At 45.1% G+C, this 27,207-nt stretch overlaps 1 protein-coding gene across 1 annotated transcript in view; it reads left to right on the forward strand.

The window, feature by feature from the left end:
* LOC126109437 (uncharacterized) overlaps positions 1-27,207 on the forward strand; it is a 139,371-nt gene that overhangs the window by 90,201 nt on the left and 21,963 nt on the right. The window contains exon 3 of the mRNA XM_049914468.1: positions 18,055-18,185. Coding sequence (XP_049770425.1) covers positions 18,055-18,185 — 131 coding nt within the window. The remainder of the gene's footprint in view (positions 1-18,054; positions 18,186-27,207) is intronic.

Below are 27,207 nucleotides of genomic sequence, written 5' to 3' on the forward strand. Positions count from 1 at the left end.
CACTTTATCCGCTTTATAAATAAAATTATTTTGCGTTGGTTTCTGGTGGATTTGGAAGAAACGGTATTGAGCCTAGCTACAACGACCTTGTGATCACTAGTCCCTGTATCAGTCATGATGCTCTCTATTAGCTCTGGATCGTTTGTGACATTCCTATACTTGTCGTAAAGAGTAGTTTCTGTTGGACACATAATGTTGGTCCATGACGCTTTCATTGTTAAAGTTAAGTTATCGAATTGTATAAAGGTTTGTCCTTGAAGATGGGTTTAAATCCGTTGAAACCAGAATTTTTTGCATGTGACTGGCTGTCTATTACATCTCCTGTTCTGTTGCCGTTAGTGTAGTGCAGCCATGTTCAACATATTCCAGTAGTTTGTATGTACATGTACATTATATTTCCCGATTTCCGCCCCATAATTACACCGTGGTGCGCCTTTTTCTTTTTCCTAGAGTGTAAAAGCAGACAGGTTCCTCAAATGAGCAGTTTGCGAGATAATTGAACTGGTCGGCGAAAACTGCTAGCCCTCAATTTAGCAAGGATTAATTTCGTGAGCATGTGGAGCATTCGAAGCCGGAAGAGACGGTGCGATAACAGATTCTCTAATTTGTACCGCTAGGAAGAAGTTCGGCGGCCCGCGGAAGAAATTCGTGGGTAGAGAGAGAGAGAGAGAGAGGCGGGGGGCGGATATGGGGGTGAGAGGGAGAGAGAGAGAGAGAGAGAGAGAAAGAGAGAGAGAGAGAGAGAGACGGAGAGGGGCAGAGGGGGGCGGAGAGGGGAGGGAGAGAGAGAGAGAGAGAGAGAGAGAGAGAGAGAGACGCTTGCATTCAATCGGGACGCTCTGCTCGTAATTGTTATACCTAGGTATTTACTTAAATTGGCAACCTTTAGATTTGTGTGATTTGTCGTGAACCCGAAATTTAATGGATTCTTTTTGGTACTTAATTTGATGACCTCACACTTTTCATTATTTAGAGTGAACTTCCACTTTTTGCACCGTACGTCATGTCTAAGTCATTTTGCGATTGGTTGTGGTCTTCTGATGACTTTACAAGACGCTAAGTAACACCATCACCTGCAAAAACAACCTGACAGGAATGCTCAGATTGTCTCCTAAAGTGGCCGAGCGGTTCTAGGCGCTACAGTCTGGAGCCGCGCGACCGCTACGGTCGCAGGTTAGAATCCTGCCTCGGGCATAGATGTATGTGATGTCCTTAGGTTAGTTAGGTCTAAGTTGCCCTAAGTTCTAGGCAACTTATGACCACAACAGTTAAGTCCCATAGTGCTCAGAGCCATTTGAACCATTTTTGTCTCCTAAATAGTGTATGTAGATAAGGGGCAGCGGAGGGCCTAAGCACTTGTTTGGGGAACGCCAGATGACTTTCCGTCAATCACTACGATCTGTGACGTTGATGCCACGAAATCAGGGGTCCAGTCAAACAACTGAGATGATACTCCACAAGCATGCAATTTGACTAGAAGTCACTTCCGAGGAAAAGATGTCAAAACCCTTCTGCAAATCTAGAAATACGGAATCAGTTTGAGATTCCCTGGATATAGCACTCATTACTTCGTGAGAATAAAGACCTGGTAGTCTGTCACAAGAACGATATTTTCTGAATCAGTGTTGGCTACTTGTCAATAAATCTTTTTCTTCGGTATAATTCATAATATTCGAACACAGTATATATTCGAAAATCTTATTCCAAATCGACGTTAGCAATATGGGTCTATAGTTTAGCGGACTACTCGTATTTGCTTTGTTGGGTATTGGTGTGGCCTGTGCAACTTTCCAGTCTTTGGGTATGCATCTTTCGACGAGCGAGCGGTTCTAAATGATTGCTTAACACCCAAGCCTTCAGATGTCAGACACTGAGATCGGTACCAAACGTTGTATGCAGATACAGTGTGTACCAAAACTCCGATTTAGTTCCTGCTACGTACTGTCGTCCAGTAGGACATGCATAAACGGTAAGTAAAATTTTGCACGGGAACTACGGAGCAGAGGAAAATCATAACTATGAGTGGCAGCTTCGCAGATCTCGCGCGGGTGACTTGATGCCGACACGGTAACTCAGCGTATTCGGTCAGAGGGTTAGTTGTCCCCTGTAATAAAAAAACTCAGTTAACGGATCCAGGACGAACTGAAACGGGAGTCTTGTAGAGTGCTGCAACGCTCCGTGTTTGACCGGTCACGGCTCGCCTGTTGGCCGGGGGACCGAGCAGCTGGTGTCCGGCCCCACACGACTCGGCTCGGTCACGTACTCGCCCCGTGCCTGTTGTCGGGATTCCGGACACGCGGATAACCGAGCATGACCGGTCACCGCTGACGCCTCACGTCGCCTCGCCCCGGCTCGCTGCACTGTACTGTACTGTACAAATCCAACGCCTCTCTCTCTCTCTCTCTCTCTCTCTCTCTCTCTCTCTCTCTCTTTTAATACAAAAGTAACGTTTCCAAGAACGGGTACGTTACACAGCTAAATTCATAGAGCACCTCGAAAGTAAAATGATATTTCAATACAATCGCGGACAGAAGACGAGTCTCATTTCCAAACAAAAGAGATATTTTTCCTTTCATTTACAGGAAACATTAAATAAGTGCTTTCCCTGTAATCTAGAAGACAACCATCTTCATAAAGAAAGCATACAAACAACATTAAACATTTACAGACGTAACTTGTCATACGTTTCAATTGTTTGCAACATAAACAAAATTATAGTTATTGTTGATCAGTTCCGGATTGGCTGCGGCAATTTGTTAGTAACATGCCGGCTTTACTAAATCACCTTTCACTAGGTGCGCTTGTTGCTGGGGTACATAAAATACGTCTTGCAACTGCAGCCAAACCTGGCAGATCTGTTTCGTGTCTGCCCCGCCACTTTAAGATGTCATCATCATCTCCGGGGTGCATTAAAATGTACAGATGTACTTCATCTGCTGCGGATGATCTGTTGTTCCTCCATTCCTTGAAACGAGCTCTCTTTCTGGGTGGTGATGACACAGTACTTCAAGGATCTATGATAATAAACAAAAGAGACAACTAATACAGAACTGATATGGAAATCATCGAAACATTCCCGTAAGAGACCGATGACCTCGCTCTTTGGTCTCTCCCCCCAAACAACCCGACCCCCGTTCCCATAAAAACGAGATGTTTTACGTTAATGAAATATTATACGAGTCACAACATTCCCGTTTCTCTATAATACACTTTCCACTAACTATGCAAAAACGATTATGTTAATGATTCGATGTTGTACCTGCGTACGTAGCACACATTTGTCGCACATTGCTAAGAATTTGCTAAGAATTTGCTGCTTTTCACTTATTTCAAACATATTTCCAAGGACGGCCAAAGAAACGATCTTTGTGAGGTTTCTTGCAACTGTGTTTCTTTAAATGAGGAGTTCCCGACTGGAAAGACAATAAAGTGGAGCAGTTTATGCACGATACGTACCCAGTAGACGCAATGTTTTCATCTACAACCAACAGAAATGTACTCCATACTAGACTTTTTAGACCTTCCTGTTTCTTTAATGTGTAAACATTGGTTTCAATCTTACTTACGTCTAACTACACTGGCTTCCTCTCGCTGCATGATTACAGAGAGAGAGACACACCACAAATGAGAAGCCCGTACTGGCTGCAGTCCCACACGGCTAATGACACGTGTAATGTGTTTCAAGTTACGTGCTACGTATTCGGTCACGGCTTCTATGCTCCGTCACTAGAACTAGTGCGGGCAGCCTATCCAGTTAGGGAGTGCTCGCCCCATCTCGTATTTTGTGCTCGCTTACTCGGTCATGCAGGACTCTATAGTGTCTTGCGACGTCCGCCACGAGCAGATACAACGAACAAAAACGAACAAAATAAGATTAAAAATAGAAAAGTTGTTTGACATCGTTATGCCAAAGGTCCCGCGTCCAACCCGAACTGATGACAATTAGTATTAACTGTTTACGCATGAAAGTGTTACATAGGAGAACATTTTCCTGCCGTTTATAAGGAATTTTCGGAGTTTGTAGCAACGTCCTTTTGGTAGTCTGCTTTCCGCTTCGTTAGCTGAAGTAGCAGACCTACGGAGTACATTTGTGTAGGCAGGTGTGGAGTTCTGCCTGACATGAGTGACAGGACAGACACCACTCGCGGTGAAGCAGCTGGTGCATTCGTAGCTTCATGGAACAAACACAAACAAGCGGGACGGTAGAATAAAGAAAAAACTGCATCTCACGTGCGGCAGTGTTAATAGTCCCATAGAACACTTTCAAAAAGAAGAGGAAAAATTCGGAGTAGGTTTAAAATCCATGGAGAAGTAATAAAAACTTTGAGGTTCGCCGATGACATTGTAATTCTGTCAGAGTCAGCAAAGGACTTGGAAGAGCAGTTGAACGGAGTGGACAGTGTCTTGAAAGGAGGATATAAGATGAACATCAACAAAAGCAAAACGAGGATAATGGAATGTAGTCGAATTAAGTCGGGTGATGCTGAGGGAATTAGATTAGGAAATGAGACACTTAAAGTAGTAAAGGAGTTTTGCTGTTTGGGGAGTAAAATAAGTGATGATGGTCGAAGTAGAGAGGATATAAAATGTAGACTGGCAATGGTAAGGAAAGAGTTTCTGAAGAAGAGAAATTTGTTAACATCGAGTATAGATTTAAGTGCGAGGAAGTCGTTTCTGAACGTATTTGTATGGAGTGTAGCCATGTATGGAAGTGAAACATGTACGATAAATACTTTAGACAAGAAGAGAATATAAGCTTTCGAAATGTGGTGCTACAGAAGAATGCTGAAGATTAGATGGGAAGATCACATAACTAATGAGGAGGTACTGAATAGAATTGGGGAGAAGAAGAGTTGGTGACACAACTTGACAAGAAGAAGGGATCGGTTGGTAGGACATGTTCTGAGGCATCAAGGGATCACCAATTTAGTATTGGAGGGCAGCGTGGAGGGTAAAAATCATAGAGGGAGACCAAGAGAGGAATACACTTAGCAGATTCAGAAGGATGTAGGCTGCAGTAGGTACTGGGAAATGAAGAAGCTTGCACAGGATAGAGTAGCATGGAGAGCTGCATCAAACCAGTCGCAGGACTGAAGACCACAACAAACAACATAACACTGTCACGCTTAATACAGTAAAAAAATTGTCATAATTGACATAAGAAGGCAAGACCGTTGGTACGACGATCTAACTCGCTGCTAACTTCCCCAGGGAAGCTATACGTATTAGCTACTCACAGTTGTGCTTTTCCTGTGCTCTGATGTTACTTTTAATTAACGTTCACGCCCGTTCTGCTGAACGACAGCACATAGCAAGAACTAAGTCGGACTTTTGGTTGATAGTCTATCGATATATTCGTTTGATACCGATATGCGTGTCTGACATCTGGAGGTTAAACTGAGAAGAGTGTTCCTGGAGCCATTCTTTAGCAATTCTGGACATTTGGGGTGTCGGATTGTCCTGCTGGAATTGCCCAAGTCCGTCGGTATGCACGATGGACATGAATGGATGCAGGTGATGAGACAGGATGCTTACGTGTGTGTCACCTGTCAGAGTCGTATCTAGACGTATCAGGGGTCCCATATCACTCCAACTGCACACGCCCCACACCATTACACAGCCTCCACCAGCTTGAACTGTCCCCTGCTGACACGCAGGATTGGAGGGATCAGATAGTAGTGCCCTCCGCCACTCACCATTAGGTGGCTTGCGGAGTATGATGTAGATGACATGTTTGTTTTTAACTCTCTCAGTTGTTTCCCTACGCCAGAAATGCCTAGTACTAGGTGTTGTGAATTGGCAGGAGCCAATTCACGGAGTTTGGAGGAAGCCGAAAGGCATGCGTTTAAGCTCACGCAGACTGGCGTGAGGTCTGGAACAGTTAAGCAAATTTATGGTAGCAAATAAAGTACGAAGCTCTTGGAATACTTAACTTTAATCCATAGTTGGTGAACATCGGTCTGACGGTACAGGCATCATAAGATAAATAACAAATGTGAATGGCGCCTTGCTAGGTCGTAGCAAATGACGTAGCTGAAAGCTATGCTAACTATCGTCTCGGCAAATGAGAGCGTATTTGTCAGTGTAGCTTTGCTAGCAAAGTCGGCTCTACAACTGGGGCGAGTGCTAGGAAGTGTCTCTAGACCTGCCGTGTGGCGGCGCTCGGTCTGCAATCACTGACAGTGGCGACACGCGGGTCCGTCGTATACTAGCGGACCGCGGCCGATTTAAAGGCTACCACCTAGCAAGTGTGGTGTCTGGCGGTGACACCACACTAGGTCCTCCATATAGGAGTCTGTGGGGGATAGTCTGTACCCATTGGACGGTGGATCCATGGAAATGTGTCATCTGGTCGAATAAACCACATCGGGTCGATGTTCGTATCCAGATATACAGTCAAACAGGCGAATGGCTGCTCGAAACATACACCACACTATGGACACAGGGCAGTGGGGATAGCACGGTATGGGGGACATTTATCTCGACCTCCATAGTTTCATGTCCAACACCAGACACACAACTCCACTGAAGTGACAGATTGTTTACTCACACAGTTCTGATTAATTGGACAAACAACTTAAATGTACTGGGCGATTTGTTCAGAAAAATGGTTCAAATGGCTCTGAGCACTATGGGACTTAACTACTGAGGTCATCAGTCCCCTAGAACTTAGAACTACTTAAACCTAACTAACCTAAGGACATCACACACATCCATGCCCGAGGCAGGATTCGAACCTGCGACCGTAGCGGTCACGCGGTTCCAAACTGACGCGCTTAGAACCGCACGGCCACACCGGCCGGCATTTGTTCAGATTAAACAACAAATAAACGAACACTTTTTCCATAATTATTAGGTGGCATAAAAGGCTATTCTTGCTACTTGCTAGACACTATAGTGGAAGCAAGAGCGAAGTTCTGAAACACTACTAGTCTTCTCATGTTGAATGGTAAGGAGGGGAGGCCACGTGTTGGGATCTCGATTTACTTCAAACTTTGTACACAAGTGGTAGGCCATTAAAACAACATAATGTGCAAGTATTAAGGTGTACTCTGGCAATTCCAAAAAATTTGCAGGAGTTCTTATAGGCGTCTATCATGTAACTGACGTATCTGTTCGTAGGTACCGGACGTTAGAATTCATGGTGATGAAGTGGTTAACGTTATAGCTTCGTAAGACGAAGATGTATGAGGTGATAGTTCGACTCCCACACGAACTTTCATTTTTGTGGTACAAGTGTAAATTCTGTGACATTAAAAAAATTTGCACCTACGCTATTCGTTCAAGCTACATTAGCAACGTCCCACCGCTACGTAGGTTAACTGCGAAAAAAGGATCTGCCTCCGTGGCTGCAGCTCGAAGCGACGAGGTGCCTGTATAAGGGATTTCGCAAATCACGACAGGCATACATTTTCAGGAAAACTCTATGCGTTTCTTCATTTACTTGTCGATAGATAAATATGTTTGTTCTAATAATAAAATTTATTTAAAAATAGTAAGCAGTCGAATAGCATTAAATTCATTAACACTTCATCCAAAACACTTGTTTTTTATTTGATTGTATTACCTCTCAAATGTTGTACACGGAAGCGCCAAAGAAACTGGCATAGGCATGCGTATTTGAATACAGAGATATGTAATCAAGATCAAGGCAGAATACGGCGCTGCAGTCGGCAACGCCTCTATAAGGCGACAAGTGTCTGGCGCAGTTGTTAGATCGGTTACTGCCGCTACAATGGCAGGTTATCAAGATTTAACTGAGTTTGAACGTGGTGCTATAGTCGGCGCACCAGCGATGCGACACAGCATCTCCGAGGTAGCGATAAAGTGGGGATTTTCCCTTACTACCATTACACGAGTGTACCGTGAATATCAGGAACCCGGTAAAACATCAAATCCCCGACATCGCTGCGGCCGGAAAAAGATTCTCCAAGAACGGGACCAACGACGAGTGAAGAGAACCGTTAAAAGTGACAGATGTGCAACCCTTCCGCAAACTGCTGCATGTTTCTGTGCTGGGCTACCAACAAGTCCCACGCCCGGGTTCCCGGGTTCGATTCCCGGCGGGGTCAGGGATTTTCTCTGCCTCGTGATGACTGGGTGTTGTGTGCTGTCCTTAGGTTAGTTAGGTTCAAGTAGTTCCAAGTTCTAGGGGACTGATGACCATAGATGTTAAGTCCCATAGTGCTCAGAGCCATTTGAACCATTTGAACCATCAACAAGTGTCAGCGTGCGAACCATTCAACGAAACATCGGCTTTCGGAGCCGAAGGCCCACTTGTGTGCCCTTGATGACTGCACGACACAAAGCTTTACGCCTCGGCTGGACCCCTCAACATAAGAGTGATGACTGGAAAGATGGTGCGTGGTCGAAGGAGTCTCGTTTCAAATTGTATCGAGCGAATGGACGTGTACTGGTATGGAGACAACCTGTGCCTGGGAAGAATGATTGTTGGTAAGCCTCTGTACTGGCTCTAATTTCTCGAATTTTCTCCTCGTGGTCAATACACAAGATGTATGTGGGGGGAAGCAACATGTTGTCTGACTCCTCCTGAAAAGTGCAGTCCCCAAATTTCAGTAGCAAATCTCTCAGTGGTGCACAACGCCTCTCTTGTAACGTCTGCCAGTGGAGTTTGTTTAGCATCTCCGTAAAGCTCTCTCGCCAGCTGAATGATCCCGTGACGAAACGCGCCGTTCTTCGTTGGATCTTCTCTGTCTCCTCTATCAGTCCTACCTGATAGCGATCCCAGGTAGATGAGGAATACTCAAGAATCGGGCGAACAAGCGCCCTATAAGCCACTTCTTTCCTGGATGAGTTACATTTCCTTAAGATCCTTCTGATAAATCTGAGTCTGGTGTCTGCTTTTCGCACTACCTTGTTTTATATGGTCATTCCACTTAAGGTCGTTCTGGGTAGTTACGCCTAGATATTTTACGGCACACGTTGCTCCAGCTGTCATCAATAGTGTAGTTCTGCTACCTAGGCAGTAAAATAACCAATGACGGACGGAGCAAAGAGGACATGAAAAGCAGACTCGCTATGGCAAAAAAGGCATTTCTGGCCAAGAGAAGTCTACTAATATCAAATACCGGCCTTAATTTGAGGAAGAAATTTCTGACGATGTACGTCTGGAGTACAGCATTGTATGGTAGTGAAACATGGACTGTGGGAAAACCGGAACAGAAGAGAATCGAAGCATTTGAGATGTGGTGCTATAGACGAATTTTGAAAATTAGGTGGACTGATAAGGTAAGGAATGAGGAGGTTCTACGTAGAATCGGAGAGGAAACGAATATGTGGAAAACACTGATAAAGAGAAGGGACAGGATGATAGGACATCTGCTAAGACATGAGGGAATGACTTCCATGGTACTATAGGGAGCTGCAGAGGGCAAAAACTGTAGACGAAGACAGAGATTGGAATGCGTCAAGCAAATAATTGAGGACGTAGGTTGCAAGTGCTATTCTGAGATGAAGAGGTTAGCACAGGAAAGGAATTCGTGGCGGGCCGCATCAAACCAGTCAGTAGACTGATGACCAAAAAAAACAGTATAGTTGTACAGTAGTGGATTTATTTTCCTATGAATGCGCAACACGTTACATTTATTTACGTTCAGTTCAACTGCCAGAGTCCGCACCATTCATCAGTTCTCTGCACGTCGTTCTGCAAATTCTTACTATCTTTTGGTGTTGCTACTTTGGTACAGAATAGCCCTAAAGAGCATCCGACGCTCTCTGCTAGATCATTTAGATATACTGCGAACAGCAACGGTCCTGTCACACTTCCCTGTGGTACTCCGGATATTACCTTTACACCTATCGATTTTGTTCCGTTAAGAGCGATGCGTTGAGTTCTATCTGCAAGAAAGGTCGGGATGGAATCCCTGTTCGGTTTTATAGAGAATACCCTGCCGCCTTGCCCCTTACTTAATTTGCGCTCGGCCAGAGATTCGCGATAAATGCAGAGTCCCAAGCGACTGGAAAAAAGCGCAGGTCACTCCTGCGTATAAAAAGGGAAAGATATGTAACAGCGAAATTACAGGTCAATGTCGTTAATATCGATCTGCTGCACAATTGTTGAACATATTCTCAGTTCCTATACAATAAGTTTAGACGGATAAACTTTTGTCGACGAATCGGCACAGTTTTAGAAAGCATCGGTCGTGTGAAACTTAGCTTGCTCTTTTCTCACATACTATACTATCAACCGTGGATGGAAGGCAAGAGGGGGATTCTACACTCCTAGATTTCCGGAAAACGTTTGAGCTGATGCCCCACTGCCGGCTGTTATCAAAGGTATGACAATATGGAACAGGTTCTCAGAGTTGTGAGTTGCTCTAAGGCTTCCTAACAAGGGAACCTCCCCATCGCACCCCCTCAGATTTAGTTATAAGTTGGCACAGTGGATAGGCCTTGAAAAACTGAACACAGATCAATCGAGAAAACAGGAAGAAGTTGTGTGGAACTATGAAAAGATAAGCAAAATATACAAACTGAGTAGTCCATGCGCATCATAGGCAACACAAGGATAAGATGAGCTACGGAGAGCCCTGTCCCGTGGTTAGCGTGAGCAGCTGCGGCAGGAGAGGTCCTTCGTTCAAATCTTCCCTCGTGTGAAAATTTTAATTTTTTATTTTCACTTTATGTGACAAACTCTTATGTTTTCATCACTTTTTTGGGAGTGATTATCACATCCACAAGAAAACCTAAATCGGGCGGAGTAGAAGAATCTTTTTACCCATTCGCCAAGTGTACAAGTTAGGTGGGAGGACAACATATTCCTGTCATGTGACGCACATGCCGTCACCAGTGTCGTATAGAATATATCAGACGTGTTTTCCTGTGGAGGAAACGGTTGACCTAGGACCTTGCGATCAAAAGTTTTCGGTTCCCATTGGAGAGGCACGTCCTTTTGTCTACTAATCGCACGGTTTTGCAGTGCAGTCGCAAAACAGAGACACTAAACTTATTACAGTGAACAGAGACGTCAATGTACGAACGGACAGATCATAACTTTGCGAAAATAAACTTTTTGCTCCAAAGGGGACTTGAACCAAGGACCTCTCGCTCCGCAGCTGCTCACGCTAACCACGGGACCACGGCGCTCCTGAGCTAACATTAGCCTTGGTGTTGCCTATCTTGCTCATGGACTATTCAGTTTGTATATTTTACTAATTTTTTTCATAGTTCCACACAACTTCTTCCTGTTTTCTCGATTGATCTGTGTTCAGTTTTTCAAGGCCTATCCACTGTGCCAACTTATAACTAAATGTGAGGGGGGTGCGATGGGGAGGTTCCCTTGTAGGTAACAGAACTCAGTACGTTGTCCACGGCGCTGTATGTTCATCAGAGCCAAGGGTATCGTCAGGAATGCCCCAGGGAAGTGTGATGGGACACGTTCTGTGTATACATAAATTGTCTGGCGGACACGGTAAGCAGCAATCTATGATTGTTTGCTGATGATGCTGTGGTGTAAGGTAAGGTGTCCAAGTTGAGTGAATGTAGGAAGATACAAGGTGACAGACTAAACTCCTAGGTGGTGTGTCGAATGGCGGCTAGCTCTAAACGTAGAAAAATTAAGCTTAATGCAGATAAGTGGCAAAATGAATCTCATAATGTTCGGATACAGCAATAGTAGTGTGTTGCTTGGCACAGTGAAGTCGTTTAAATATCTGGGCGTAACGCTGCAAGGCAATATGAAACGGAACGACGGGAACATGAGTGCTCGACTTCGGTTTGTTTGGAGAGTTTTAGGAAAGTGTGTTTCACCTCTAAAGGCGAGCGAATATTGGTCGCTAGTGGACCTACTCTTGAGTACTGCTCGAGTGTTTGGGATTCGCACCAGGTCGGACTGAAGGAAGACATCGAGGCAACTCAGAGGCAGGCAGCTAGATTTATTAATCAAGACGCAAGTACGAGGGTCGTTCAATAAATAATGCCCCAACATTTTTTTCTCGGAACATAGTTATTGGTAAGAGTCAGAATTTGGTGACAATATGTCTTGTCCACGTCCTGTTTTGCTACTTAGTCTCCCATCACGTTCTATGGCCGACGTTGTGGAAGAGCATGTATTGCCTGCTGGTAAAAGCTCTCGTCCTGTAGGCGTAGCCATGTTTTCACTGCACGACTGACACTCTCGTCGAAGTGTGTTCTCAGTAGAGAATCTTTAAGCGGCCCAAATACACTCCTGGAAATGGAAAAAAGAACACATTGACACCGGTGTGTCAGACCCACCATACTTGCTCCGGACACTGCGAGAGGGCTGTACAAGCAATGATCGCAGGCACGGCACAGCGGACACACCAGGAACCGCGGAGTTGGCCGTCGAATGGCGCTAGCTGCGCAGCATTTGTGCACCGCCGCCGTCAGTGTCAGCCAGTTTGCCGTGGCATACGGAGCTCCATCGCAGTCTTTAATACTGGTAGCATGCCGCGACAGCGTGGACGTGAACCGTATGTGCAGTTGACGGACTTTGAGCGAGGGCGTATAGTGGGCATGCGGGAGGCCGGGTGGACGTACCGCCGAATTGCTCAACACGTGGGGCGTGAGGTCTCCACAGTACATCGATGTTGTCGCCAGTGGTCGGCGGAAGGTGCACGTGCCCGTCGACCTGGGACCGGACCGCAGCGACGCACGGTTGCACGCCGAGACTGTAGGATCCTACGCAGTGCCGTAGGGGACCGCACCGCCACTTCCCAGCAAATTAGGGACACTGTTGCTCCTGGGGTATCGGCGAGGACCATTCGCAACCGTCTCCATGAAGCTGGGCTACGGTCCCGCACACCGTTAGGCCGTCTTCCGCTCACGCCCCAACATCGTGCAGCCCGACTCCAGTGGTGTCGCGACAGGCGTCAATGGAGGGACGAATGGAGACGTGTCGTCTTCAGCGATGAGAGTCGCTTCTGCCTTGGTGCCAATGATGGTCGTATGCGTGTTTGGCGCCGTGCAGGTGAGCGCCACAATCAGGACTGCATACGACCGAGGCACACAGGGCCAACACCCGGCATCATGGTGTGGGGAGCGATCTCCTACACTGGCCGTACACCACTGGTGATCGTCGAGGGGACACTGAATAGTGCACGGTACATCCAAACCGTCATCGAACCCATCGTTCTACCATTCCTAGACCGGCAAGGGAACTTGCTGTTCCAACAGGACAATGCACGTCCGCATGTATCCCGTGCCACCCAATGTGCTCTACAAGGTGTAAGTCAACTACCCTGGCCAGCAAGATCTCCGGATCTGTCCCCCATTGAGCATGTTTGGGACTGGATGAAGCGTCGTCTCACGCGGTCTGCACGTCCAGCACGAACGCTGGTCCAACTGAGGAGCCAGGTGGAAATGGCATGGCAAGCCGTTCCACAGGGCTACATCCAGCATCTCTACGATCGTCTCCATGGGAGAATAGCAGCCTGCATTGCTGCGAAAGGTGGATATACACTGTACTAGTGCCGACATTGTGCATGCTCTGTTGCCTGTGTCTATGTGCCTGTGGTTCTGTCAGTGTGATCATGTGATGTATCTGACCCCAGGAATGTGTCAATAAAGTTTCCCCTTCCTGGGACAATGAATTCACGGTGTTCTTATTTCAATTTCCAGGAGTGTAGATTTATTAATCAACACGCAAGTACGAGGCTCGTTCAATAAATAATGCCCCAAAATTTTTTTCTCGGAACATAGTTATTGGTAAGAGTCAGAATTTGGTGACAGTATGTCTTGTCCACGTCCTATTTTGCTACTTAGTCTCCCATCACGTTCTATGGCCGACGTTGTGGAAGAGCATGTATTGCCTGCTGGTAAAAGCTCTTCCCCTGTAGGCGTAGCCATGTTTTCACTGCACGACTGACACTCTCGTCAAAGTGTGTTCTCAGTAGAGAATCTTCAAGCGGCCCAAATATATGGAAGTCCGAGGGTGCCAGGTCTGGACTGTAGGGTGGATGAAGCAGTGATGTCCAACCCTATTTGGCGATGTGTTACCGGGTTCTCAGACTTGTGTGTGGGTGTGCATTATCGTGCTGGAACAAGATTTCTGCTGGACTCTTGTCAGATCACCCAACACGTCGGAAACGATTCTTGAGCTTATTCAGAGTCTTCACATATGCTTCTGAATTGATGTCTGACCCTCTTGGTAAGACATCCACGAGGATGACGCCATCACAATCCCAGAAGACTGTCACCATGGCTTCTCCAGAGATGGGGTTGTCTCGAATTTCTTCTTTTGTGGTGACTGAGGATAACGCCACTCAATGGACTGCCTTTACGTTTTTGGCGCGAAGTGACGCACACAGCTACGTCTCCCGTAGCGACCCATGACAGAAAGGCTCTCTGTTGGTCTCAAAACGCTCGAACAATTCAGATGAAATGACTTGTCTTTGAATCTTGTGGTCCGCTGTGAGCATTCGTGGAACCCACCGTGAGCACCTCTTTGAATATCCGAGAGTCTCGCAGACGCACTTCCAATGCTGACCAACAACTGTAGAGCCAATTGTCGAGTTTAGATGCCCGGTCGGCACGAATAATGGCATCCGCATGACTCAGCCTGTCTGGAGCAGTGGCTGTGACAGGACGTCCCGAGCGTGGCTGATTGTAGAGCTCTGTCTTTGCATTTCCTGAGGCTGTGACTTTCTTTACCGTTCGCCCAACTGTACTCCTATCAACTGCAGCATCGCCATATTCTGTACACCAACGTTTATGGATATTCACCACGGTTTCTTTTTCTGCACACAAGAATTCAGTAACAGCATGAGGCCCCCACAACCGCACGAGTGGTCGACTGTGAAGAGCGGACAAATTGAATAGCTGGGCGGCGGCCATTAGAGTGGTAAACTGGCGCGCGGAGTTCGAATGGTTATACATCGCTTTTGGTTATAAAATGCCTTCCCTAGAGTTAGTTCACAAACATAATGCCTCATTTAAATACGTTACTACAATATACTTTTTAATTTATGAACAAACAGCAACCAGTCACTGTTTATGAATTTATCTTACGTACTACGTGGAATCAGCCGTAGCTAAAAGTTATGTACTGGACCCCTAGCATTTTTCGTAGTTCATTTTCAATACATGTACGCAAAATGCATCAAAATACTCGAAGATTTGCCCACTATATTAATAGATATTTTCTGACTACCTTGCTTTAGATTTTATGACGAGAAGTGCGTTATATATGGCATAGTGCTTTGGCAACTCACGACCAAATTATCAAGTTTCAACCTAACCTAGACCATGAAAACAGCCAACTTTCTTCAAAATGATCAGAACATATAAAATGGTATTCTGTCGGTCGGAAATGTTGCCTCCTGACAGCGTGTAACCATTTTTGTAACAGCTATGGTTTTGAGAAAGGAAACCTGCAAATAGATGCACAGACATTATGCTAATACCGTGTTACAAAAACATTTATTAAGCAAGTGCACTGACATACAAAACAACTTAAAATCTTCACATACCTGTGAAATGTAATATTCGTTCCTTTCTCGAATTTATTTGTACAATTAATCCCTGAACAACTCTTCACCATTGTACTTCTTTTGACTGGAATGTACAGACAGTAGAATTACTAGTAACAAATACTGTATGTACGCCCCAACAAATATACAACGTTGAATCAGGGTATTCATAAACAACAATACTACACAACACATCAGACTACAACCACTATAATGGCGTCCAGTCGAAGGTTCAAATTATCCCGCGACTGCAGCGCCATCAGTGAGTCTAGTTATTTTTACAAGGTCTTTGAACAGCACGCTGCTTGTAACGTGAGTCGTATGCAGACGCCAATTTGACGCTATACTACGGCTCTGACATCTGCCAGAACAGTTCGAAACTTCACTGGGGCACAGAACAAACTTCAGATGCGATGCACAAACAAGGACGTTTGTCTATGTATATTAATGTCTTTTTTTTTTAAAAAGTGCGGGTCATTACTTATTGAACAATCCTCGTATTATGAAGACGCTTCGACAAGTTGAATGGGAATCCCTTGAAGGAAGGCGTCCTTTTCGAGGAATATTCTTGTGAAAATATTGAAAAGTTCCGTATGGAGCTGACTGCAGTACCACTCTACTGTCTCCAACACACGTTTTGCCTAAAGACCGCGATGAGGAGAGAAACTGGGCCTCATACGGAGGTAAGACAACGTTTTTTTTCTCTGGCTCTGTTTGCCAGTGGAACAGGAAAGAAAATGACTGGCAGTGGTAGAGGGTACATCTCGGCACGCTTGCGGCTTCCAGAACGGTCCCATTGCTGCCAACAGAAATTTTTCATTTTGCTCGTACAGAGGCATACAGACTGTCGCTCCGTTGCGGATGGAACAGGAAAGGATGTGAGTAGTAGGGGCGAGTGGAATAGGATAAGGTCCGCCATGCTTGTGGACTATGTATGTAGGTGTAGTTATAGAGCCAATAGCCCCTGTTTCCATAATTTCATCTCACACACCCTGTAGTTACACTACTCCCCCTTAAAATTGCTACACCAAGAAGAAATCCAGATGATAAACGGGAATTCATTGGACAAATATATTATACTAGAACTGACATGAGATTACATTTTCACGCTATTTGGGTGGATAGATCCTGAGAAATCAGTACACAGAACAACCGCCTCTGGCCGTAATAACAGCCTCGATACGCCTGGGCATTGAGTCAAACAGAGCTTGGATGGCGTGTACAGGTACAGCTGCCCATGCAGCTTCAACACGATACCACAGTTCATCAAGAGTAGTGACTGGTGTATTGTGACGACGCAGTTGCTCGGCCACCATTGACCAGACGCTGTCAGTTGGTGAGATATCTGGAGGATGTGCTGGCCAGGACAGCAGTCGAACATTTTCTGTATCCAGAAAGGCCCGTACAGGACCTGAAACATGCGGTCGTGCATTATCCTGCTGAGATGTACGGTTTCGCAGGGATCGAATGAAGGGTAGAGCCACGGGTCGTAACACATCTGAAATGTAACGTCCACTGTTCAAAGTGCCGTCAATGCGAACAAGAGGTGACCGAGACGTGTAACCGATGGCACCCCATACCATCACACAGCGTGATACGCCAGTATGGCGATGACCAATACACGCTTCCAATGTGCGTTCACCGCGATGTCGCCAAACACGGATTCGACCATCACGATGCTGTAAACAGAACCTGGATTCATCCTAAAATATGAAGTTTTGCCATTCGTGCACCCAGGTTCGTCGTCGAGTACACCATCGCAGGCGCTCCTGTCTGTGATGCAGCGTCACGGGTAACCGCAGCCACGATCTCCGAGCTGATAGTCCATGCTGCTGCAAACCTCGTCGAACTGTTCGTGCAGAAGGTTATTGTCTCGTAAACGTCCCCATCTGTTGACTCAGGGATCGAGACATGGCTGCACGATCCGTTACAGCCACGCGGAAAAGATGCCTGTCACGTCGACTGCTAGTGATACGAGGCCGTTGGGATCCAGCACGGCGTTCCGTATGACCCTCCTGAACCCACCGATCCCATGTTCTGCTAACAGTCGTTGGATCTCGACCAACGCGAGCAGCAATCTCGCGATACGGTAAACCGCAATCGCGATAGGCTACAATCCGACCTTTATCAAAGTCGGAAACGGGATGGTGCGCATTTCTCCTCCTTACACGAGGCATCACAACAACGTTTCACCAGGCAACGCCGGTCAACTGCTGCTCGTGTATGAGAAATCGGCTGGAAACGTTCCTCATGTCAGCACGTTGTAGGTGTCGCCACCGGCGCCAACTTGTGTGAATGCTCTGAAAAGCTAATCGTTTACATATCACAGCATCTTCGTCTTCCTGTCGGTTAAATTTCGCGTGTGTAGCACGTCATCTTCGTGGTGTAGCAATTTTAATGGCCCATAGTGTATTTACCAGACTATATCAACGCAATTTCTTGGCCGAAACTGTAGAGTATGCGTACATATGGTAAGGAACGCCATTTTGTGCTTCTGTGCAGTTGCCGCTGTTGGCCGGTGTGGCGCTGCTGTCGGCAGCTGGCGCCAGTACGACGACGGCATCGACGACGACGGCATCGACGACGACGGCGACGACGACGTCAGCGACGACGGCCGCCCCTGCTGAGAAGAGAGAAGGAGCTGAGTCTGGGGAGGGCAGCACGGGGGCCAGGGCGCACACCAAGAGGGGCCTGCACCACGGCGACTTCGGCGGGGAGCACGGCGATGTGAAGCACGTGAGTACTTTGCCAATACCCACCAGATTGAGTGGACACCCAACAATCCTTGAGAACCTTGGATTGCTGCCACGCTTCCTTAACCACATCGCACCTTCCTTACAAGCTACATGTCCTCTGCTACGATACTTTCAACCACTGTCCCGGCCGCGATGGTCTCGCGGTTCTAGGCGCTCAGACCGGAACCGCGCGACTGCTACGGTCGCAGGTTCGAATCCTGCCTCGGGCATGGTTGTGTGTGATCTCGTTAGGTTTGTTAGGTTTAAGTAGTTCTAAGTTCTAGGGGACTGATGACCTAAGATGTTAAGTCCCATAGTGCCCTGGGCCATTTGAACCATTTTTTTTCAACCACTGTACCTTCACAGACCACGCATCATCCACTTAACTGCAGTTAGTGCGGTATGTCATTTGGCATATCGAGGAGTCCAGAGAATTTCCTTCGTCCGTCTTTACTCAGCTGTCTGTCTGCATTTAAAATCAAGCTTTATTTCTGTTTCTTAACAATTACCATAGAAGCCTTCAGTTTCTGTCAATTACATCTTTGGCCATTCCATTAGAACTACTGATGGGCTTGGGAGGGCCAGTCCGGACCAAACTCTACCATCTTGTGAGCAAGATGTACGAGACAGGCGAAATACACTCAGACTTCAAGAAGAATATAATCATTCCAATCCCAAAGAAAGCAGGTGTTGACAGATGTGAAAATTACCGAACTATCAGTTTAATAAGTCACAGCTGCAAAATACTAACGCGCATTCCTTACAGACGAATGGATAAACTGGTAGAACCCGACCTCGGGGAAGATCAGTTTGGATTCCGTAGAAATGTGGGAACACGTGACGCAATACTGACCCTACGACTTATCTTAGAAGAAAGATTAAGGAAAGGCAAACCTACGTTTCCAGCATTTGTAGACTTAGAGAAAGCTTTTGACAATGTTGACTGGAATACTCTCTTTCAAATTCTAAAGGTGGCAGGGGTAAAATACAGGGAGCGAAAGGCTCTTTACAATTTGTACAGAAACCAGATGGAAGTTATATGAGTCGAGGGGTATGAAAGGGAAGCAGTGGTTGGGAATGGAATGAGACAGGGTTGTAACCTATCCCCGATGTTATTCAATCTGTATATTGAGCAAGCAGTAAAGGAAACAAAAGAAAAATTCGGAGTAGGTATTAAAATCCATGGAGAAGAAATAAAAACTTTGAGGTTCGCCGATGACATTGTAATTCTGTCAGAGACAGCAAAGGACTTGGAAGAGCAGCTGAACGGAATGGACAGTGTCTTGAAGGGAGGATATAAGATGAACATCAACAAAACCAAAACGAGGATAATGGAATGTGGTCAAATTAAGTCGGGTGATGCTGAGGGAATTAGATTAGGAAATGAGACACTTAAAGTAGTAAAGGAGTTTTGCTATTTGGGGAACAAAATAACTGATGATGGTCGCAGTAGAGAGGATATAAAATGTAGACTGGCAATGGCAAGGAAAGCGTTTCTGAAGAAGAAAAATTTGTTAACATCGAGTATAGATTTAAATGTCAGGAAGTCGTTTCTGAAAGTATTTGTATGGAGTGTAGCCATGTATGGAAGTGAAACATGGACGATAAATAGTTTGGACAAGAAGAGAATAGAAGCTTTCGAAATGTGGTGCTACAGAAGAATGCTGAAGATTAGATGGGTAGATCACATAACTAATGTGGAGGTATTGAATAGAATTGGGAAGAAGAGTAGCTTGTGGCACAACTTGACTAGAAGAACGGATCGGTTGGTAGGACATGTTCTGAGACATCGAGCGATCGCCAATTTAGTATTGGAGGGCAGCGTGGAGGGTAAAAATCCTAGAGAGAGACCAAGAGATGAATACACTAAGCAGATTCAGAAGGATGTAGGCTGCTGTAGGTACTGGGAGATGAAGAAGCTTGCACAGGATAGAGTAGCATAGAGAGCTGCATCAAACTAGTCTCAGGACTGAAGATCACAACAACAACATGGCCATTCAATGAATTCGAAAGTAAAGTTCTATGTACTGACTTGGCAGAAAATCGTAAGAAATTTTTGTCTTATGTGAAAGCGCTAGGTGGATAAAAACAAAATGTCCAGACACTCTGTGACCATAATGGTACTGAAACTGAGGATTATAGACTAATGGCCGAAATACTAAATGTCTTTTTCCAAAGCTGTTTCACAGAGGAAGACTGCACTGTAGTTCCTTCTCTAGATTGTGGCACAGATGACAAAATGGTAGATATCGAAATAGACGACAGAGGGATAGAGAAACAATTAAAATCGCTCAAAAGAGGAATGGCCGCTGGACCTGATGGGATACAAGTTCGATTTTACACAGAGTACGCGAAGGAACTTGCCCCCCTTCTTGCAGCGATGTACCGTAGGTGTCTAGAAGAGCGTAGCGTTCCAAAGGATTGCAAAAAGGGCACAGGTCATCCCCGTTTTCAAGAAGGGACGTCGAACAGATGTGCAGAACTAGAGACCTACATCTCTAACGTCGATCAGTTGTAGAATTTTGGAACACGTATTGTGTTCGAGTATAATGACTTTTCTGGAGACTAGAAATCTACTCTGTAGGAATCAGCATGGGTTTCGAAAAAGACGGTCATGTGAAACCGAGCTCGCGCTATTCGTCCATGAGACTCATAGACACGGGTTCCCAGGTAGATGCCGTGTTTCTTGACTTCCGCAAGGCGTTTGATACAGTTCCCCACAGTCGTTTAATGAACAAAGTAAGAGCCTATGGAATGTCAGACCAATTGTGTGATTGGATTGAAGAGTTCCTAGATAACAGAACGCAGCATGTCATTCTCAATGGAGAGAAGTCTTCGGAAGTAAGAGTGATTTCAGGTGTACCGCAGGGCATTTCGTAGGACCGTTGCTATTCACAATATATATAAATGACCTTGTGGATAACATCGAAAGTTCACTGAGGCTTTTTGCGGATGATGCTGTAGTTTATCGATAGGTTGTAACAATGGAAAATTGTACTGAAATGCAGGAGGATCTGCAACGAATTGACGCATGGTGCAGGGAATGGCAATTGAATCTCAATGTAGACAAGTGTAATGTGCTGTGAATACATAGAAAGAAAGATCCCTTATCATTTAGCTACAATATAGCAGGTCAGCAACTGGAAGCAGTTAATTCCATAAATTATCTGGGAGTAGGCATTAGGAGTGATTAAAAATGGAATGACCGTATAAAATTAATCGTCGGTAAAGCAGACGCCAGACAGATTCATTGGAAGAATCCTAAGGAAATGCAGTCCGAAAACAAAGGATGTAGGTTACAGTTCTTTAGTTCGCCCACTCCTTGAATACTGCTCACCGGTGTGGGATCCGTACCAGATAGGACTGATAGAAGAGATAGAGAAGATTCAACGGAGCGCAGCGCGCTTCGTTACAGGATCATTTAGTAATCGCGAAAGCATTACGGAGATGATAGATAAACTCCAGACACTCAGTAGCTCGGTACGGGCTTTTGTTGAAGTTTCGAGAACATACCTTCACCGAGGAGTCAAGCAGTATATTGCTCCCTCCTACGTATATCTCGCGAAGAGACCATGAGGATAAAATCAGAGAGATTAGAGCCCACACAGAGGCATACAGACAATCTTTCTTTCCACGAACAATACGAGACTGGAATAGAAGGGAGAACCGATAGAGTTACTCAAAGTACCCCCCGCCACACACCGTCAGGTGGATTGCGGAGAAGGATGTAGATGTAGATACAGCTTGGTTTATCTGTGGTTGTTCCATCTGATTTCGATATCACCAACAGTCGATTTGGGCAACTTTAGAGAAGGACTGAAATGTCCCTTATAGATTTATTACTCATGTCACATCGGATGACCAATCTACATTCGACGTGACTGAGCTCTTCTGATCGACCATTTCTGCTTTTCTATTGACAATGCAATACTCTCCTTCTCCTTCTATGCTCAAAGATAAAAAGTGATGCACCATGAAGATATTGTTCGAATGGGAAGGAAATCGATAGATGTAACATATGTACAGACAAACAAATCATTACAATTTTAAGAAAAAAATGGATATTTTATTAAAGAGAAAGAGCTTCACAAATTGAGGAAGTAAATTACGCGTTGGTCCACTTTCATCTCTTACGCAAGCAGTTATTCGGCTTGCCACTGATTGACTGTGTTGTTGGATGACCTTGTGAGGATATAATGCCAAATTCTGTCCAATTCGCACTTGGCTCGTCAAAGTCCTAAGCTAGTTGGAAGATCCTGCCCATAATGCTCCAAATATTCTCAAAGGGGGAGATCTGGCCACCTTGCTGGCCAAGGTAGGATTTCGCAAGTACGAAGACAAGCAGTAGAAACTCTTCCGTTATCTTGCTGAAATGTAAGCCCAGGATGATTTCGCATGAAGGGCAACAAAAGGCGCCGTAGAACATTGTCGATGTACCATTGTGCAGTAAGGCTGCCGTGGATGACAACCAAAGGGGTCCTGCTATGAAAGGCAAACAAATGGCAGCTCAGATCATCACACCTGGATATCGGGCCATACGGCAGCCGTCACTCAGGTTCGTATCTCACCGCCTTCTGGGGCATTCCTCCTACGGCTATCGCGGTTCAGTTCGAAGTGGGACTCGTCACTGAAGACAATCCCTCTGAACCTTGCACTCAATAGAAGGCAGGATTCGGTTAAAATTGTGGACGGGCCGCAATCAGTTACTATTGGTTGCCTTTCACAATGACACACAATTTATTTTAAATCAATTATTCCAGACTCAACAATATTTTAAAAAAATGTTGTTGTTGTTGTGGTCTTCAGTACAGAGACTGGTTTGATGCAGCCCTCCATGCTACTCTATCCTGTGCAAGCTTCTTCATCTCCCAGTACCTACTGCAGCCTGGGGGATGTTTCCAGAATGAGATTTTCACTCTGCAGCGGAGTGTGCGCTGATATGAAACTTTCTGGCAGATTAAAACTGTGTGCCTGACCGAGACTCGAACTCTATTAGTAAAGCTGTTTCTCTTATATAAGTTATCCATTTTTTTGTAAAAGTGTAATCCTTTTTTTTTTGTTTGTTTGGCATATAATGAGATTTTATTAATAGCTGCTGCTTACACAGTTTGTTCAATTTGAGCAGGAACTAATCCCTTCCAGCATGAATCGATTCCGTATTAAACTATTAGCACATCTGCAAAGTTTCACTGCCATCAGATAGTTATGGCCCATGCTGAAGCTCTGTGAGCAAGTGTACTTTAATTATAAACATCTGATATGTGACTTGATTGATGATTTATAAAAGTAACTTTCGGCTTAGTGTGATTTCGTTATCTGCAAAGACCTGCTATCCTATAAACCTGCAGAAATGCTTAGATGATGATCATCTGTGGAAATGATGTAAAGATTGGCAGGATATGATTCTTACCACAAGCTGGCAGCATCCCTTGCATTTTGTTATCCAGACCGTATATGAAATGCATATCCGCATACTACATGTAATGTCCATGTTACCACGAACTCTCGTACGAAAAAAAAAAAGACATAGGTCGCAGTGGCATATCACTGCTATCTTAGTGACACACTTGGTATCAGTGACCTCATATACGCTACTGGCCATTAAAATTGCTCCACCAAGAAGAAATGCAGATGATAAACGGGTATTCATTGGAAAAATATATTATACTAGAACTGCCATGTGAATACATTTTCAAGCAGTTTCGGTGCATAGATCCTGAGAAATCAGTACCCAGAACAACCACTTCTGACCGTAATAACGGCCTTGATACGCCAGGGCATTGAGTCAAACAGAGCTTGGATGGCGTGTACAGGTACAGCTGCCCATGCAGCTTCAACATGGTACCACGGTTCATCAACAGTAGTGACTGGCGTATTGTGACGAGTCAGTTGCTCGGCAACCATTGACCAGACTTTTTCAATTGGTGAGAGATCTGGAGAATGTGTTGTCCAGGGCAGCAGTCGAACATTTTCTGTATCCAGAAAGGACCATACAGGACCTGCAACATGTTGAAATGTAGGGTTTTGCAGGGATCGAACGAAGGGTAGAGCCACGGGTCGTAACATATGTAACGTCCACTGTTCAAAGTGCCGTCAATGCGAACAAGAGGTGACCGAGACGTGTAACCAATGGCACCTGACCCCATACCATCACGGCGGTTGATACGCCAGTATGGCGATGACGAATACACGCTTCCAATGTGCGTTCACCGCGATGTGGCCAAACACGGATGCGAGCATTATGATGCTGTAAACAGAACCTGGATTCAGCCGAAAAAATGACGTTTTGCCATTCGCGCACCCAGGTTCGTCGTCGAGTACACCATCGCAGGCGCTCCTGTCTGTGATGCAGCGTCAAGGGTAACCGCAGCCACGGTCTCCGAGCTGATAGTCCATGTTGCTGCAAACGTCGTCGACTGTTCGTGCAGATGGTTGTTGTATTGCAAACGTCCCTATCTGTTGACTCAGGGATCTAGACGTGGCTGCACGATCCGTTACAGCCATGCGGATAAGATGCCTGTCATCTCGACTGCTGGATATACGACGCCGTTGGGATCCAGCACGGCGTTCCGTATTACCCTCCTGAACCCACCGATTCCATATTCTGCTAACAGCCATTGAATGTCGACCAACGCGTGCAGCAATGTCGCAATACGATAAACTGCAATCTCGATATGCTACAATCCGACCTTTATCAAAGTCGGAAACGTGATGGTCCGCATTTCTCCTCCTTACACGAGGCATCACAACAACGTTTCACCAGGCAACGGAGGTCAACTGCTGTTTGTGTATGACAAATCGGTTGGAGAAGTTCGACATGTCAACACGTTGTAGGTGTCGCCACCGGCGCGATCCTTGTCTGAATGCTCTGAAAAGCTAATCATTTGCATATCGCAGCATCTTCTTCCTGTCGGTTAAATTTCGCGTCTGTAGCACGTCATCTTCGTGGTGTAGCATTTTTAATGGCCAGTAGTGTATCTAAGTATAAGAATGCATTTTGTCCTATGTCTGTCCTTGATTGTTCTTAAGTCGTACTTCCAAAACGGGGCATGACGTGATAAATGCCTCTCGGATGCCTTTACATTCCAAAAGTCAAACTGATCGAAATCTAACGGAGCCAAGGTTTTATTTTCCAACATTTTTTGTGTTGTTCAGATCGGATATATAAGCTATCAAGATGATTCTACAATACGTCTTGCATTTATCTGTCAAGGTGAATGGTATTTCGAAAGCACAATGGTATGTTGCAAGTCTATACACGAACTTGGTAATTTGGCTGCTATTTGCCCAGAGATCTCATAAATGTTAAACATACCTCCTGCCTTCTTTCGGAGCAAGTATTCCAATAGTGTACCAAACTCTAATACTGGATCGCTTATGTTTCCCAAATTCACTTCCATTTCTTCTTGTATCAAGTCGGCAAGCACTTTCTCCCTCTGGTGGAGACCATTGTCCTCTCTCCACCTATCCATATTGACCTCTGCGTTTAAGAGCAGAATTAATTTCGCAGTCTCATATCGAAGGCATTGCTTTCACAGTCTCCGAAACATAAAGTTTTCCATAAACAGCAACCAGATGCCTTTTATGATGGGTCAGTTTTTATTATACGATGAGCAGTGTCTAATAGCCTAGAGATTTGTCTTCAGATGGTACATACTTTTAGGGGTTGGTTGTAGCAATGTGGGGGTCGTACAGACGTGGCAAGATAGAGGAAACGAAACAAATAAGCAATGAACGCGGTGGAGTATCAGGAATTATTTACATCACGAGATCGACTGGACATCATTAGTTAGTTATTAGCATCTACGACGCGCGTGTTAATCTGGGAACGCAATTTATGTTTCGCAGTTAACTTGATGACATAGCGTTACACATCAAGAACTCCGACGCACTATAAACAAAGTAAACAAAGCAAAGAAAGCGACTAAAGCTAACGTTTAAAGAATTAACGTTGCAGCTATTTTGTCTTTCTTGTGCACTGAATCTTTCCTAGCGATGACCATTTCTTTTCCGTTTCTTTCACATTTTTCTTGTACCTCTTGCGCACTATTTCCTCGTTGTTACCTTACCTATATCTGCTTTTGTCTGTCCAATCTCTTTGATTACTTTTTATCCCCAATCACAGCCTGTTCACCACCTATAATGACTGCATCATAGGCGGAATATTAAACCCAAATGTTGAAGTTTTTCAAAACTTCACACCAGAATCCATGAAGACTGTTCTTATAACCAAGACAGCAGCAGTTATTTTCTGCACAAGAAGCTGAACGCTATACTTGCATGAAATACGTCATTCAAACTAAACTTCTTCCACTTGAAAGATAGCTCGGTCTTTATTGTGATGATGAGATGCGACCTTTATAAGAGGTCTCGACGCAACTTGTATCCACTGTATTTTGCAGTAATTAAGTGATAACGGTTTACAGTAAGCCACATGCTGATATCATCCATAACAGTACTTGATACAAGGGGCGTTTAAAAAGTCCGTACAAAGATAACAACTACTTACGTGTTTGCTGTAAACTTTTTTAATTTTGCGATAGTCTCCTTTTAGAGTTATACACTTCGTCCAACGCTGTTGTAATTTGTTGATCCCTTCCAAATAATGGGAACTGTCCAAGTCTGCAAAATAGCTATTAGCTGCTACAATCACATCCTCGTTCGAATAAAATCTTTGTCCTGCCAGCCATTTCTTCAAATTGGGAAACAAATAGTAGTCCGAGGGAGCCAAGTCTGGAGAATAGGGGGGGGGGGGGGGGGGTGAAACGAATTGGAATCCTATTTCCATTAATTTTGCGACCACAACTGCTGAGGTGTGTGCTCCTGCGTTGCCATTATGGAAAAATCACTTTTTTGTGGTCCAATTGCCGGCGTTTTTCTTGCAGCTCGGTTTTCAAACGGTCCAATAACGATGAATAATATTCACCTGCAATAGTTTTACCCTTTTCCAGATAGTTGATGAGGATTATCCCTTGCGAATCCCAAAAGACAGTCGCCATAACTTTTCAGGCCGAAGGGATGGT

Source organism: Schistocerca cancellata, chromosome 12 (genome assembly GCF_023864275.1).
Source record: "Schistocerca cancellata isolate TAMUIC-IGC-003103 chromosome 12, iqSchCanc2.1, whole genome shotgun sequence".
Taxonomy (NCBI): Eukaryota; Metazoa; Arthropoda; class Insecta; order Orthoptera; family Acrididae; genus Schistocerca; species Schistocerca cancellata.